The following is a 13,978-nucleotide window of genomic DNA, read 5'->3' as shown; positions in this document are numbered from 1 at the left end:
CTCCACTCTCCTTGCAAGCTTATGTTTTTAATATGTTGTGAAGAGCTTCTGAGCTGACTTTGACCAGTGTTTTGCCACAAGAGAGAGGTGTTGGAGGGAGGTGTAGCCTGGGTGCTTTTAAGTCACCAACTCACTGGTCTTCTCTGCTTAATCTGTAGTGACATTTAACTTGCTGCAGCTGATACCTGCCTCTGCTTCCCAATAAGAAAGTGATGAGATAACCTTCGTTTCCTGAGTGTGTGGAAGATTTGCAACCTGTATGGCTTCTGCCTCCTCAGCTGTTGCATGGCTGGACTCTTGGAAGTAAATTGTCAGTCCAAAGTAATGCATGGCTGGCCTTATTTTGTTTGAATTACTGATGAAATTATATGCGTGAAAATAATGAAATACACAGCTTGCGATAGACTGGTGAAGCTTCAAGGGCAATTTATTGAGACTTCTGCAAGCTGTGATGGTGAACTGAGTGTGAAATGTAGCTTTAGTGTAATTGGAGGAGAACTAATGCAAGTTTGGTTTTGTGTGGTTTTGTTTTTCCTTTTTTGTTTCAGCAAGTGGCTCGATGGATTCATACCTGATGATCTGGAGTATGAAGCCTCAGATGAGAGCCTATCGCTTTGTGGGCCACAAAGATGCAGTTTTGTGTGTCCATTTCTCACCTTCTGGTCACTTGGTGGCTTCAGGCTCTAGAGACAAAACAGTCCGTTTGTGGATCACTAACGCGTGAGTACCTATTCCCTTCTGCCTCTCTGTGTGTTTAATTATGGCTTGGGATTTCTCCTTCTTTGTAGCAGTTCTCTGGCTATGGGACAGGGATCTGCCTGAGAGAAAGAAGAACCACTGTGTCTTTGTCTTCTCTTCAATCTGTGAATATGGACCTCCTGGTGGTACAGTACGTGCTGGAGACAGATTTTGGACCAAGAGCTCCATAAATCTGTTGGATCTCTAAATACGCCGTGCTCTGGATCTCTAAATACGCCTTGTGTTTATTTGCCAGAAAAATGCATCTTGCATTTATTTGGAAATGATGTGTAAAGAAAAATGAACACATTTGAATTGTCTTGCCTGGCTGAGTTAATGGCAGTTTGCTCACAGTTGTACAGCATCAGGTGTGCTGAATTCAGTTGTGTTATTTCTTGTCTAACATGGCATTGGAGTTGTCCAGCTGGAGCATGGGCCTTTACAGGAGCAGTTGTGAGGTTGTTGCCTGCTTGGCTCTCTCCAGGTGAGCTGTGAAAACACCTCTCTCCTTGCCTGCCTTGCAGCAAAGGACCTGGCAACAGTACAGAACCTCGATGTCTTCTTTTATATTGATATTTTTGTAAGTGTTTTAAATGGCTGCACAAATTAGCAGTAGCATTTTTTGCCCTTAAATAGGACACAACCTATATGGCTTGTTTCCTGTTGGATTGGCCTCCAGTATGGAACTGGAACAACTGGTTTTAGCTGTGTGTTTTCTATAGCTCATGAAGCATGAGCAAGTTTGGGGTTGATCAATGTTTTTATCCCAGTGCGATCACATAGAGTTCCCATAGAAGTGGGGGTTCCTAGCACTGCTCAGCATATGTCAGCTTTGTGTTTTCAAGTACAGAATGTCTTTGCTGCCCTGTTGTGCAATTTTAAAGAGCTCTTCCCTTTTGTGTAGCAAAGGAGAATCAACTGTGTTCAAGGCTCACACAGCAACTGTGAGAAGTGTTCATTTCTCCAGCGATGGCCAGTCCTTAGTTACAGCTTCTGATGACAAAACAGTCAAAGTGTGGACGGTTCACAGGCAGAAGTTTCTGTTCTCACTGAGTCAGCACATCAACTGGGTTCGCTGTGCCAGGTGAGTACGGCTCTCTGACAAACAGAGACAGGGATTTATCCCTCAAAGCAGAGGCTCAGTGTCATGGTCTGGTGCAACACATTTCTGTTCAGGCTGATTCAAGTGTGTCTCTTGAATGAAATATATTGCTGACCTGCAGAGAGATCCTTTGAGTAATAGTCTGCACCCACTTTGTGTTTCTCCAGTGAACTCTGTCAAACAGAGGCTTTTCTGCTCTGTGTTTTGCTTTTTACCTGGTGAGGAGAATTCTGTATCTTGAAGTTGCTAATAGGAAAAAAGGAGAGGTTTCTACTGTTATTTCAGCTTAGTTTCTTTAGACTTGTAATGCCCCTAGTTAAAATGATCACCTGTAGCTACCTCCTGAATGTTGTAAGTGCTGCCATGATAATAGCGTTATTTCCTGATAACTGTTTCAGGTTTGGTTTTGAGGAGTTATTTATGTGTATGTGTATCTAGGATGAAGCCATGGTTCCTCTGTAGGTGTAAAGTTCATTACAGTTCTGGAATGTGGTGGCAGTGGCTGGTAGCACTACAGATACCCACAGAAGAGCAGAAAGGATGTTTCCAGTATGTCTGATGATCTGTAGTTAGGGACTCAAGTCCTGATTCTGTAATGTGTATGCCTCTGAAGAGAGGTCTGGATCTGTCATGTATATGAGATTTTGAGATGGGAGCTTAATATATTCTCCTGCACTGCAATGGTGAAGACTGCTGTAGCTGTTTTCTTGTGAGTAACTGTGTTGCTCTGAACTCTGTGGCAAAGGCAGGAATTGTTTTGAATCAGGGCAGAGAAACAACTTGAGGTACACTTCAATTGAAACAAGTAGGACATAAGATCTTAAGTCAGACTCAAGACTTTGCTGAGGGTTATTTCATATGCTTGTGGAGTTAGGGATAGTTTGAGTACTTAGGGCTTGCTTTCTTTTCCCCACAACTTAGTGTTTGGATTTTCAGTCTCACTGATGCCTCTGTGACTTCTTGAAAAGCAAGGTGTGTTTACCAACATGCTTTGAGAGTCAGCCAAATTCAGTCGACCCCATACTCCTTTCGTTTGGGGACATTTCTTATTTGCTGTAACTCTTACCTTAGATTCTCTCCTGATGGACGATTGATAGTGTCAGCCAGTGATGATAAAACTGTCAAGCTGTGGGACAAAACCAGCAGAGAGTGCATCTACTCCTTCTGTGAGCATGGGGGGTAAGTACCTGGTGGTGATGTCTGAGGTGGGGTTGCCTGAGGAATTTACACCTGGTTTGTGAGGTTCAGAGGTCCCTGTCCTAGCAATCCTAAAACTGATTAAAAAACCATTAGCACCTCTTACGAAAGTAGCCAGTGTGAGGGCCCAAGCCAGAATTGCCTTGGCTTCTGTGGCTGCTCAAGGTTAGAACTCTGAGGGTTATATTTCAGTAACTGTCCAGCACATCAAGCCTCAGTTTCTTTGTTCTTATTTATTTTTGGAGATGCTTAAATTCCTTATTTCTTCTTTTATTTTGCTCTGAGTTGACATAAATTAAAAGTGCAAAAGTCTACTGACAGAATGGTGCTTGGATGCTTTGATTCATCTTCACATTTTTAAATAACGAGGTTATTGCAAAACCCCACTTTGCATTCAGAAAAAAGATGTTAAATTTGGGATGTTGAGCCATACCAAAAGATAATTTACCCAGAAACATAAAACAAGTCCTCAGAGAACTGAGGCTGGAATCTCCCTAATTCCTTGGTGCACTGAATTTCTAGTGCAATGTTACGTTCTTTCTAGGTAATATACAATGATATTAAGACAAACTCAGACCACATTATTTTTTTCAGTGCCCTTAAGTATGTGTCTTGTCCAAAAAACCTATTGAAATATCTCAACTTTTTCAGTACTTGTTACAAGAATTCTCAAAAGATAATTAATTTTATCCAGTTTGTTTGGTGAGGAGTTACAAGATATCTTTCCTTGAAGGTTCAGAAGCTTTTATTGTACTTATGTGTTCAAACTAAAAATGGATTGGATTCAGGTCCAGAAAGAAATTTGGCCTCAGCCTCGCTACTTTCCAAGTGGCAACGTATGATTTCAGGCACAAATTCACTAAGTTCCATCTTAAAATTAGTTAACAGAAGAAAAATCTCTGTTCAGTCTTGTACACATCACTCTGGAAATAATGTTAATTTAATAGAAGACATATATTATGCAAACATTAAATGAACACTTGAAAATGCTGTTGTGACAGTTGGATCCATCAGATTTCAGGAGGTTTGTGTCTACAGCTCCTACACCTGCAGTGTGAACTACTGAAGATGGTGTGCTTAGGTAGGAGCCTGCAGTCTGCCTGGGGTTAGAAGTAAGGTCTTACGAGAAATTCAGCAAAATAAATGTTCGGGTTATCTCCTTTCCTTAATGTTCAATGAGTCACGATGTGGTTGAAAAGGCTTTTTTCATCTTTAGCAAGAGCTGAACATAAGCAGTTGGGTTTGATTGCCACTGACAGGTTTGTGAACCACGTGGATTTCCACCCCACTGGTAACTGCATTGCTGCAGGGAGTACGGACAGCACAGTGAAGCTGTGGGACATCAGGATGAACAGACTCCTTCAGCATTACCAAGGCAAGTTCAGAGCTTACAAAGTTGAACATTTCCATGTATTGGTGCGAATTGCTCTGAAGTCCAAGGATTTTTCCTCCATCAGCTGCTGCTTTTCAAAAAAGGCACTGCCAGCAGAAGCCTTTCTTCACCAGATGTCATGCTCTGCTTTGTGTTAGCTCCAGAGCTAATTCTGAAGCTGTCCCATGTTGCAGGTGGGCATGGGTCTCAGCTGTGATGCCATTTCTCACTGTTCTTGAGAAGGTGGTGTGCAGTAAAAAGCCTTTGCCTCTGAATAAGCCTATAGGAGGAGTCAGCTGTATTCCAGCAAATCAAAATGTGAGGTTTTTTTATAAAAAATTAGGAAAAGTTAACAAAAAAAGGAAAGTCAAAATCAATCAATTGCAATTCTATACTATGATCCGTGTTTATAGTTCCTTTTCTGGACTCTGTTTTTCAGCTTCCATAATTAGCTTTGATGATGCCAAATGGCCTCTCCTCCCATTACCTGTTCTTGTCCCACTGATTAGTGCTGGTGTTTGGTAGATCTGGATAGGAAAAGGGGGCTTTCCCATCCCTGCCAGCTTCTTTGAGATTGGTTGACCTATTCTGTGCATTAGTTTCTTCAGCCTAAATGTGGCTTTTCTTTGCTACTAGCAGTTTTTAAGGCTGTGATATTTTAAAATCAATACATGCTCAAGCATTGTTTCCAGTGTTGGTTATTAAGCTTATTAAACTTAATTTATAACTTTCCCTGAGGAACTGCTTCTGGCATGCCTGTAAAACAGATCAGAGACATGGGGCTGGAGCTTGGTGTGTTCTTTCTGCCCTCAGCATCAGCTATTGTGGGTTCCTGCTGTGACAGCCTCACAGCTTCACTCAGCTTCTTCAGATTCTTCTGGATCCCAGTCACTCCCAGTTCTCTGATAGTTAACAAAATCTAATAGAAATCAAACTTTTTGACGACTGTTGTTCCAATTCGTCAGTATTGAGCGTGCAGTTTGTGTAATAAGTATTGTTAACTTGTGGCCCATATCAAAACTTGGAAACGCCTTCCTGAAGTCTTGTTGCTAAAATCAGTAGTGTTTTTAGATACTTGGGCAGTGTCAGATTGTCCTTTAACCTGCTTTATCAGCTTTTCAATGGTGGCAAGATCTGCAGTGCATGTTTCCAGTAGAACTTGGCTCAAAAGTCATCTCTTCCTGCGTTCCACTTACTGCTATTAAATTGTCCAAATCTAATGTGGCTGCCAGGTTTATTTTTTGTCTTGGAATGACATATTTCCCTGGTATCCCACCCTTACTGAATGGCATTTTAGTGTGACACCCCTTGGTATGGAAGCAATAATTTCCTGGGGTGAGTGTTATTTTTAACAGCTACTGTGTATTAAACTTTGAACTAAAAATAGTAATAATAGCTGAAGAAACCTTAAATTGTAACGGTGGCTTTTTGCAGTCACTTCATGCACCTGTGGCCACAAGCTGATGTGTTTGTAACATGTATTGGAGATGTGTTTGTAAGTCCTGCCCTTCTGAGGGTTTATACCCACCTCCTTCTGGCTAAATCTGATTTCGTTTTGTGCCTTCCCTGTGAGGCTGCCCGTGCTGTCCCACTAGATGGCATCTGTGCCTTCAGAACGTGCTGATGCTGCCCGATTTCCAGGGAATCCATTTTAAACAAGGAGTTGCATGGAGGAGTTAATAGATGAGTAGCCCTGCCTTGGGCTCTTGGGTCTTAAAGTTGGGCTGGTTTCCAGCACCGATTAGTCTTTTAGCAGTGTTGCTCTTGTTGCCAGCACTTGTTCCAACTGTGACATTTATAAATGAAAGTTGGAAATAGAGAGCAAGCTGCGAAACCTTTTGTATGGTGTGTTTTTCTTTGAGCCAAGCAAAGTCTGCTCTCGTCACGTTTACTGTACAGGAGAACACACAGATGCTTTATTCGGTCTTCTGCTTGGCACTGACTCTTTTGTACAGCAGATTTTGTACAGCCCCTACAAAAATGGCCAATGTTTCTTGCCTGACATTTTTTCCCTGTCCAAAGTTTTGTGTGGGACACCTCTGTAGCAGGTCTTTGAAAACAGCTCTAACCTGGTTTTTTTCATTCCTGTTTAAAAAGAATAGTTGGTACTTTCATCCAGTTTGGATGGGGCTGGTGGTGGTTATCTGTTCAGTAGAGACTGTGGCTGTGTCAAGTCCATCCTAATTTATTTTCTCACTGGTGGTTACTAAGGTTTGTAGTTACATAAAAGAAGTGTTGTGAGGCTTGGGACAGTTCTGTGCAGGCTGAGAGGACTCAATTTTAGATATTAACCCCCAGTATAAGTCCCTTAACAGGCTCTTCTTTTGCTAGGGCTTGGCTGGCAGAAGTGTGGCCTTGTACCAACAAGTCACTGGGAGATGCCACCTTGTGCTGCACTGGATTTATTGTTTACAACATGAAATCAAGTGAGGTGGCAGGATGTGTTGGCATGTTTTCTGGAGAGGTGTTATGAATGGTCTTGTGGGAGGTATGAGCTGCTTTGGCAGTAGAGATGAACTTTTCTCTGAGTTTACAAGAGCCAGGAAGTCCTTGGGCACAGAACCTGCGGCTGCTTACGCAGCTACAGTCTGTGTGATTTTTTTCCATTATGGAAAGGTTGTTTTGTGAAGCTGGAAGTACCTTATTTATGGCCTGGAACTTGCAAGATGTGGTATATTACTAACCTTGTCTATTTCTGATGTGATTCCTTTCAGGACTTTCCTTAGTTGACAAGATACATTTGCATTTATCTGAATATAGACACTATGGGGGTGAGGAATATTACAGATCACTCAGAATAAGATTTTCAAGGGAGAAAGAGATTTATCACTCTTCCATAAGAAAGAACTCCACAGAGACTTTTTTCTACTTTAATACATAGTATAATACGGGGCTGGGGGTAGAGGAACATCTAGCTGTGTGATAGAGGCAGTATTCACCAACAAGAATATAAGTTACCTGTGTTAAGGCTTTCTTCTGTGTTTTTTAATAGTTTGGGTCAAGAGGAGTCGTTTTCAGAACTTAGCTGAGGTATTTAATGTTCCTGAAAGTTTCAAAAGTAGAGGTATTCTGTTTTACAATTGAGCAAGGTTATTTCAGCTATCTGCCTCAAATCTACATATGGAAAAAATAATATTTGGTTCTAATGTATTTTAAATGGTATTTTAAGGCGTTTTTTTAACATGCAGTATGGATTTAAAATGCACAGTAGATTCTCAACGGAACATAAATTTAGTTGGGTGTGATGTGTCAAAAGTAGTAGATTTGAGATACCAGAACATTTGGAGGGCATATAGTATAATTAAGAATAATTGGATGGTTAAATCCCTCCTCAGGCATAATATTAATATTCTGTAATGTCACATACGCTCAGAAAGCTGGGCATATGTGAGGTACTGCGTGTTCTCATAAATAAATATGTTCAATAGCCTGTTTTGTAAAAGTTCGGGGAGGGAAAAAAGTCATGTGTTAAATGTTTAATGTTACAGTGAACTTCAATGAAGTTTGACTTTTTTCCTAGAACGTTTTCTTCAGCTTTTTTCAAAATATATCTTGGGCTTCATCTTCATGCAGGGAAAATGGCTTTATTGCAAGTTCACACTCTTGATAGTTGGTCTATTTATATTTGCTTTAAATGTTTGGTGAGACAAATAGGATGTCTGAGGAAATAATGGTTATACTGGACCATTTTCAAGTTGCTCTTATTTCCTAGTTTCTCTTAAGCCCAGTCTTGGCTAGAGTCAGATAGTAAACCAAAAGAAGCTGTGCAATGTCAATTCTGAGTCTCTTCCACTGTAATTTCAGTCTTCTCAGTGTCCTAACATACAAATTTTAATCTAGAATGACTTGGGAGTGAGACCAGCATCTCCACAGTAGTAAAGTGTATCAATGTCCAGCACTCTCCCAGAATCCTGTAGTTCACTTGCACATACAGTACATTTTGGGACTATACTGGAAGCTTTTGTAGTGTTAAATCTCCCAGAGTAATTGGCAAAGCTTCCTTTTTCCTTTCAGTAAAGTAGTGCCTATTTTTACAAGAATTGAGTTACTGTTATTGTTCTCTAGTGCTTTGAAGAGCTTTTGTGGAATGTTTCCCCCATGATAATTTTCCTGTTAAATTTTATAACAGAAAATTGGAATGTGCTTGTGCTTTATTTTATACTTTTGCCTTGGGCTTATGTACACTGTTCTTGGTGACTATTAAACTTTTTTTTTTCCATCCTTAGTGCACAGCTCTGTGGTCAACAGTCTTTCCTTTCACCCCTCTGGAAACTATCTGGTTACTGCTTCCAATGATTCAACTCTTAAGATTCTGGACTTGCTAGAAGGAAGACTCCTCTATACTCTGCATGGTCACCAGGTGAGGCAAAGCCTTTTTTAGAGTAATGTACAAACTCATAATAAACTGAGCAAATCCGTGCTCGAGGCTTTCATTCTTCAGCGCCAAAAATTGCTTGAAAACCTCCTTGTGTAAAATTATGATGCTAGTAATTTTTGAGGTCATCACTGTTTTGAAGGGAAGCAGGTAAGGCAGCAATGGAGAGAATGAGAAAGCAAGACTAAAAGTGAGCTCCAATATCGAGTAGTCTAAGACAGAAGAAACTCAGAGCAGCACCCTCGGCTCTGACTGACCTTGTCAGCAACTGTCTAGTGCAGCTCTGTCTCCCTCCCTCTCTAGAGAGCTGCAAATAACACTTGGCCCCTTGACATAGGTGTTTTGAAGATAAATGCTGTTCACCTGGCAGGAGATTCAAGAACAGTAGCAATAAAATAGAGGAAATCTATTTTGGGATTTGATTTGGGAACATCTTGTTAATGGACTGAATCATGAAATTGAAGGTGACAAATGGTGCTGGTTGGTTAAGTTTAACTGATTGGCCTATTAGTATTATGCTGCTGGATGTGTTGCTTGTAAGGTTAATTTTATGAATGCTTGGAGCTCTCTTTCTAAATCTTAAATGAAGATAAATAGACTAATTTCATTGTCCATGCAGAGTGGGGTGTGAAAAAGCAGGCCTGCCTTAAGGGTTCCCTTTCTGAAGGGACAAAGAGAACAGAAATTCTTAACCCACTTGTGTCTCTTTTAAAGTGGGGGCTGAGTTTTAAAGCATAAAAACTGTCAGGGGAAAACCACAGCCTTAAGCTTTTGGAGATGGTGGGGATGGTTGTGGGCAATAATGGTATCTGTGTAAGCTGTAAAACTGATAATTCTGGCTTCTTGTGGCTTTGTTTAGTGACTGCCTTGTTTGATTTCTAAAAAGGTCAAGTTTCTTCTGTAACTTCTCTTTTGCTATACATTAATAAAATTTTCTTTTTTTGTAATATTAATGGAAAACATAGGAAAACCTTGTGCTTAAATCTTCCATGAAGTAGAGCTTTGATTAAAACTGACCAAAGGGTTCAACTGCTAAAAGAATAGGGAGGAGATAACAAATGCTGGTTAACCTAACATGTCAGCCTCAGCTGTATAAAACTTTTCTTACTTGGAAAACTGGACTAAGTGGATACTCCTATCAGATATGGGCTACAAAACTTCTGTTGCCTTAATCTTGTTTTCGTATTTGTCTGTTGTGTTAATCTGCCCAGTGAGTTCTTGGGAAGTAGCTTCCTGGAAAAGGGTGTTGGAAGAATGGGGAATCTTTACACTTTTCCCCCTTCCCTCAGGAAGGGATGTGCCTGGTTATGGTTCAGCTTTTCTGAACCTGCTTTCTGTTTTCCTCCTATCTGAGCTGCTAGCTGTGCCTCAGTGACTGCAGTAGCACAAAAAAAGTTTAGCATTGAATGAGAGTCCAAAACTGATTATGGTGATGGAGATCTTCAGAATTAGCAACAGAAAGTCCCTTTAGGCTAATGCTGTACTTAACTTGAGGCTTTTACAGAACAGTTGGGGGATCATCTATTCAAATGTAGAATTAAAGCTCCTTGTTTTTCCTCCCTGCTCCTTCAGATCAGTAAAACAGTGTCTGCCTCTTTCTCCTGGGCATCTAACTGGCCTTGGAAAAGCTTTGCCACTGGCACAGCTGAAGAGTAGCTGCTGTTGTGGCGTTTACAGTTCCTTCAGTTTGGAAACAAGTATTGAAGTGGCTGGTAGAGCTTTCTGGTTGTCTTTAAGGGATTGCACTGAGATAGCTGTGGAACCAGTCCTGGTATAGCCCTGCCTGGCCTTCTCTGTCTGGCATGTGCTGTATTGTTGTGGGTTGGTTCTTTTACCAACTGATTGAACAGTTGCCTTGCTTTTCTGCTCAAAGCATAAGGCAACCTGTGCTTCATTCACAGGAAGCAGCTGTCCGTGGCTACAGGCTCTGCTGTCACCAGGGGTGGATCCACTGGGGTGGATTCCTGCACTGGCTGCTCCTCCGGCTTGTTTTGCTCGTAGATAAATCCAGGCTACTTAATATCAAGGGACTTTTTTGTCCCCTTTGTTATCACTGTGATTTGTGCCGGTATCCCCAAGTGGCTAAAAACAAAGTGGTGTGGACTTCTTTGGTCATTAAGTAGATTTGCCTTTTTAAGCGAGTGCTGCAGATTGGTCACCAGATGGACAGCCTGTTCTGAAGATGTTCTTGAGCTCTGACTTCGTGTGGTTGAACATTCTGGTTGACACTTTGTTCCTACTTTGACAGCTGGCTACTGTTACATTGTTCTGGGAAGGCTGCATGCAAGTGGACACTTGAAGGAAAAAAAACCTTAAGGTCCTTTAGGCATACTTTGACGCAACTGCTGGAGTGCCAGGAATTTGTTAGCAGCTGATTAGCTGTAGTTTACATGGGGAGGTTGGCCAAGTTTACATTGCTGTCTTTAATTGAAATGTAGCTGGCCCCTTGTAGCAGAAGGATCATTAGAGACAGAAGTTTGCAGCTTGGAGCTGACATCTTGCAGCTGCAAAATATCATTCTGTATTGTGCTGCATATTTTGGTTCTGGAGTGCTTCAAGCTGTGAAGTGCTCTTATCTAATTCCATACAGATGAGACACTGGCTTGGTATGTAAATCCACCTCTAGTACTGAATCACTGTTGAAGAACAGAATGTTTTGAGGCCCCTAAGCCACCCCAAGAGAGTTGCTAGAGGAGAGCAGGTATGTACATGGTGCTTGTCTGCCCTTTGGAGTGGTTTAGAGCATTTCCAGACTGACTTCCTCAGTGGAATGAAGTTCTCAGTAAATATTTAGAAAACATCTCATGGTTGTGTTCATGAATAGGAAGACAGAAAATGCAAAGTTACAAGTCTTGAAGCAACCTTGACTTGAACTGTGAAGTAGCTACATTCTACCTACCTGGGCAACATGAATGCTCCCTGCTTTGCTCACTGACTGAGTCAGGTCTCCTGAGCAGGTGCATAGGAAACAAATGTGCTCCTTTGTGGTCAGATGCCAGCTCTGCCTAGGTGGGATTAAACATCTGTGCAGGCCTGGTCCTCTTTGAAGAGTGTGAGGACATCTCAGGGCTACACAGAAGTCAAAAAAGAAAGAAATGTGTGTTGCAAACAACAAGCAACTGACTTTAGGCTAGCATTTCTGAGTCTTGAAAGGAAATAGGAGTTCTCTGTCTTTGCCTTGTATTTTTATAGACTGAAGCTTTCAGGAGTTAAAGCTGCTGATGATTCAGCTGTAAGATGCCAGTATAAACTTTCCTTATGTTAGTTGTAGCCCTTACTCCCTCGTGAAGGAGGGTGCAAGCATGACAGTCTTGCAGAATTTTTCAAATCCCAGTGGACTGAGAATCCTTGTGACTTCTTGTCAGAGGTATTCCACCTGAAAACATCTCTGTTGTCATCTCTGTTCCCTGTGCTTTTCTCCTTGGTTCCCTTCCCTTTTCCCTTTCCTATGTGACTTGCCCTCTTCTCCCATGCATGAAGAGCTGAAAACACTGTCAACAGTGGCAATGACTGCTCTCTTTGTTATTAGTTCTTTCATGCCTGGAGCTGGTGATGATGCCAGGGCTGGGATCCCAGTATACTCGTTGCTGCTGGATTTGCTTCTCAGGCCTTGTCTCCTCTCATGTCTCCTGTTTCTCTTTGCACTAGTTAGTCTGTTCCTGGAGAGTTTGGCTGAATGTACTGAGGCTCCCACTTCTACATCTCCTTTTGTGGCAGTGGAAGAGGAAGCTCTCCTTTAATTCAGCTATTTGCATCTTCTAGATATGCCTTCTTCCATCTTTTAGCATTTCCCTTGCTCTCTTACCTGGCTTTTCTCTACTATGCATTAGTTTCTTGCAGGACTGAAACAAAAAAAAATAAAAATCTACTGGCATCCTTGACCCCACTTGTCTCTGCAGCTTCCTTCTACGCTGCCTCTCCTTTCATAGTGCAGACAGTGTATCATTAAACTACTCTTCTCTGGTTTATTCCTGGACCTTCTCCAACCTGGCTCTTGTTTCTTCTCTTATGCTGAAGCCAAAATGTTAGCTCTGTTCCTAGCTGAAGCCTGAAAGTCTGGCCTCTCTTGACTTGCCTGTTGGTGTTGGCCCCGTTGTTGTTGAAATGATGTGCCTTCTGTCCCCAGCAGCTCTGGGAGAAGGAAAGGGTGTTCAAGAAGGATTTCTCTGTGATTGTCCACTCATTATTTATGCATGGTACACATTCATCTGCTGTGTGCAGGTGTGATTCTGGGCTCCAGTCATATTTCTCCAGACTAAACTCTCGGCCTTTCTCTAAGTGTTTCTTTCAGACAAATCTATTTTTAGCTCTACCGTTGAAAGCTTTGTGTTCAGGGATGCTATTCCTGTTGTCTTATGTCACCCCTGTGTCAGTTGTTACTGGTGCTATTAGCATCCTGCCAGTCACTTGGTGGTGTAATCTGTGTCCTGGCTTCAGATCCCGCCTCTCTTGGCACTTAACGTATTCAAGTCATTCAGAATGGTTTGAACATTTATTTTGAAGGCCAAACATAATGTTGTGTTTAAGCTGATCAAGCTGTGAAATGCTAGGGCAGTAAAGGCCTCTCGGTCACAAACCTCCTTTGTAGGAAGTGGGAAAACAGGGAGAAGGTGTAATCTCTATCTCTGCACATAAATTATGTAGTGTGCTGGGTCTCACCTTTCTCACCTACATACACAGCTAGAAATGGGCTGTCACCTGGTGTTTCAGCTGCCATGCCATGCATATCTGGCCTTGACTGAATCTTGTTCACTGGGAATGCTGCTGCAAACAGTGAGGTTTGATGCTGTTACCATTCCTTCTGTATGGGTTCCTTTTTCTTTATGGTTGCTTTGCTCCATCCAGTGTTTGAGCTATTTGTCCTTTTCAAGGCTCTCTGGGACTTGCTTCTACCTTGCCTGGTACTCTTGAAGATGAGCTGAATATTGATTAGTGACCATGTTCTTCTCACTCAACAGTTTCAGCGGATCACTTGTTGCTTTCTTCTGCACTTTTCTTCAAAACTTCTGCAGCTCTCCCAGTGTCACCTAAGCTGCTGTTAAAATTTCAAACGCTACTGGACGTTCACAAAAACTTGGCAGTCCTCATGTTGACCCGCTGAGGATTAAATAGAAATGTTTCTTACCACTAACTTGGTGTATGTCATTGCCCAACCCCTTCTTCCTGCAGCTTGCTGTCTAGTCTAAGGCAAGAA

General features: G+C 41.7%; 1 protein-coding gene across 2 annotated transcripts in view; it reads left to right on the top strand.

Moving 5' to 3' along the window:
* The window catches only part of POC1A (POC1 centriolar protein A), a 57,328-nt gene that overhangs the window by 10,465 nt on the left and 32,885 nt on the right, over window positions 1-13,978 (top strand). For both annotated transcript variants that reach the window (XM_017732375.1, XM_017732374.1), the window contains exons 3-7: window positions 549-720; window positions 1,643-1,822; window positions 2,912-3,019; window positions 4,297-4,412; window positions 8,636-8,769. In XM_017732375.1, coding sequence (XP_017587864.1) covers window positions 549-720; window positions 1,643-1,822; window positions 2,912-3,019; window positions 4,297-4,412; window positions 8,636-8,769 — 710 coding nt within the window. The remainder of the gene's footprint in view (window positions 1-548; window positions 721-1,642; window positions 1,823-2,911; window positions 3,020-4,296; window positions 4,413-8,635; window positions 8,770-13,978) is intronic.

This window comes from Corvus brachyrhynchos, unplaced genomic scaffold (genome assembly GCF_000691975.1).
Source record: "Corvus brachyrhynchos isolate BGI_N302 unplaced genomic scaffold, ASM69197v1 scaffold4, whole genome shotgun sequence".
In the NCBI taxonomy this organism is placed as follows: Eukaryota; Metazoa; Chordata; class Aves; order Passeriformes; family Corvidae; genus Corvus; species Corvus brachyrhynchos.
Note: the sequence above shows the minus strand (reverse complement) of the source record. Positions and strands in the feature narration are given on the sequence as shown.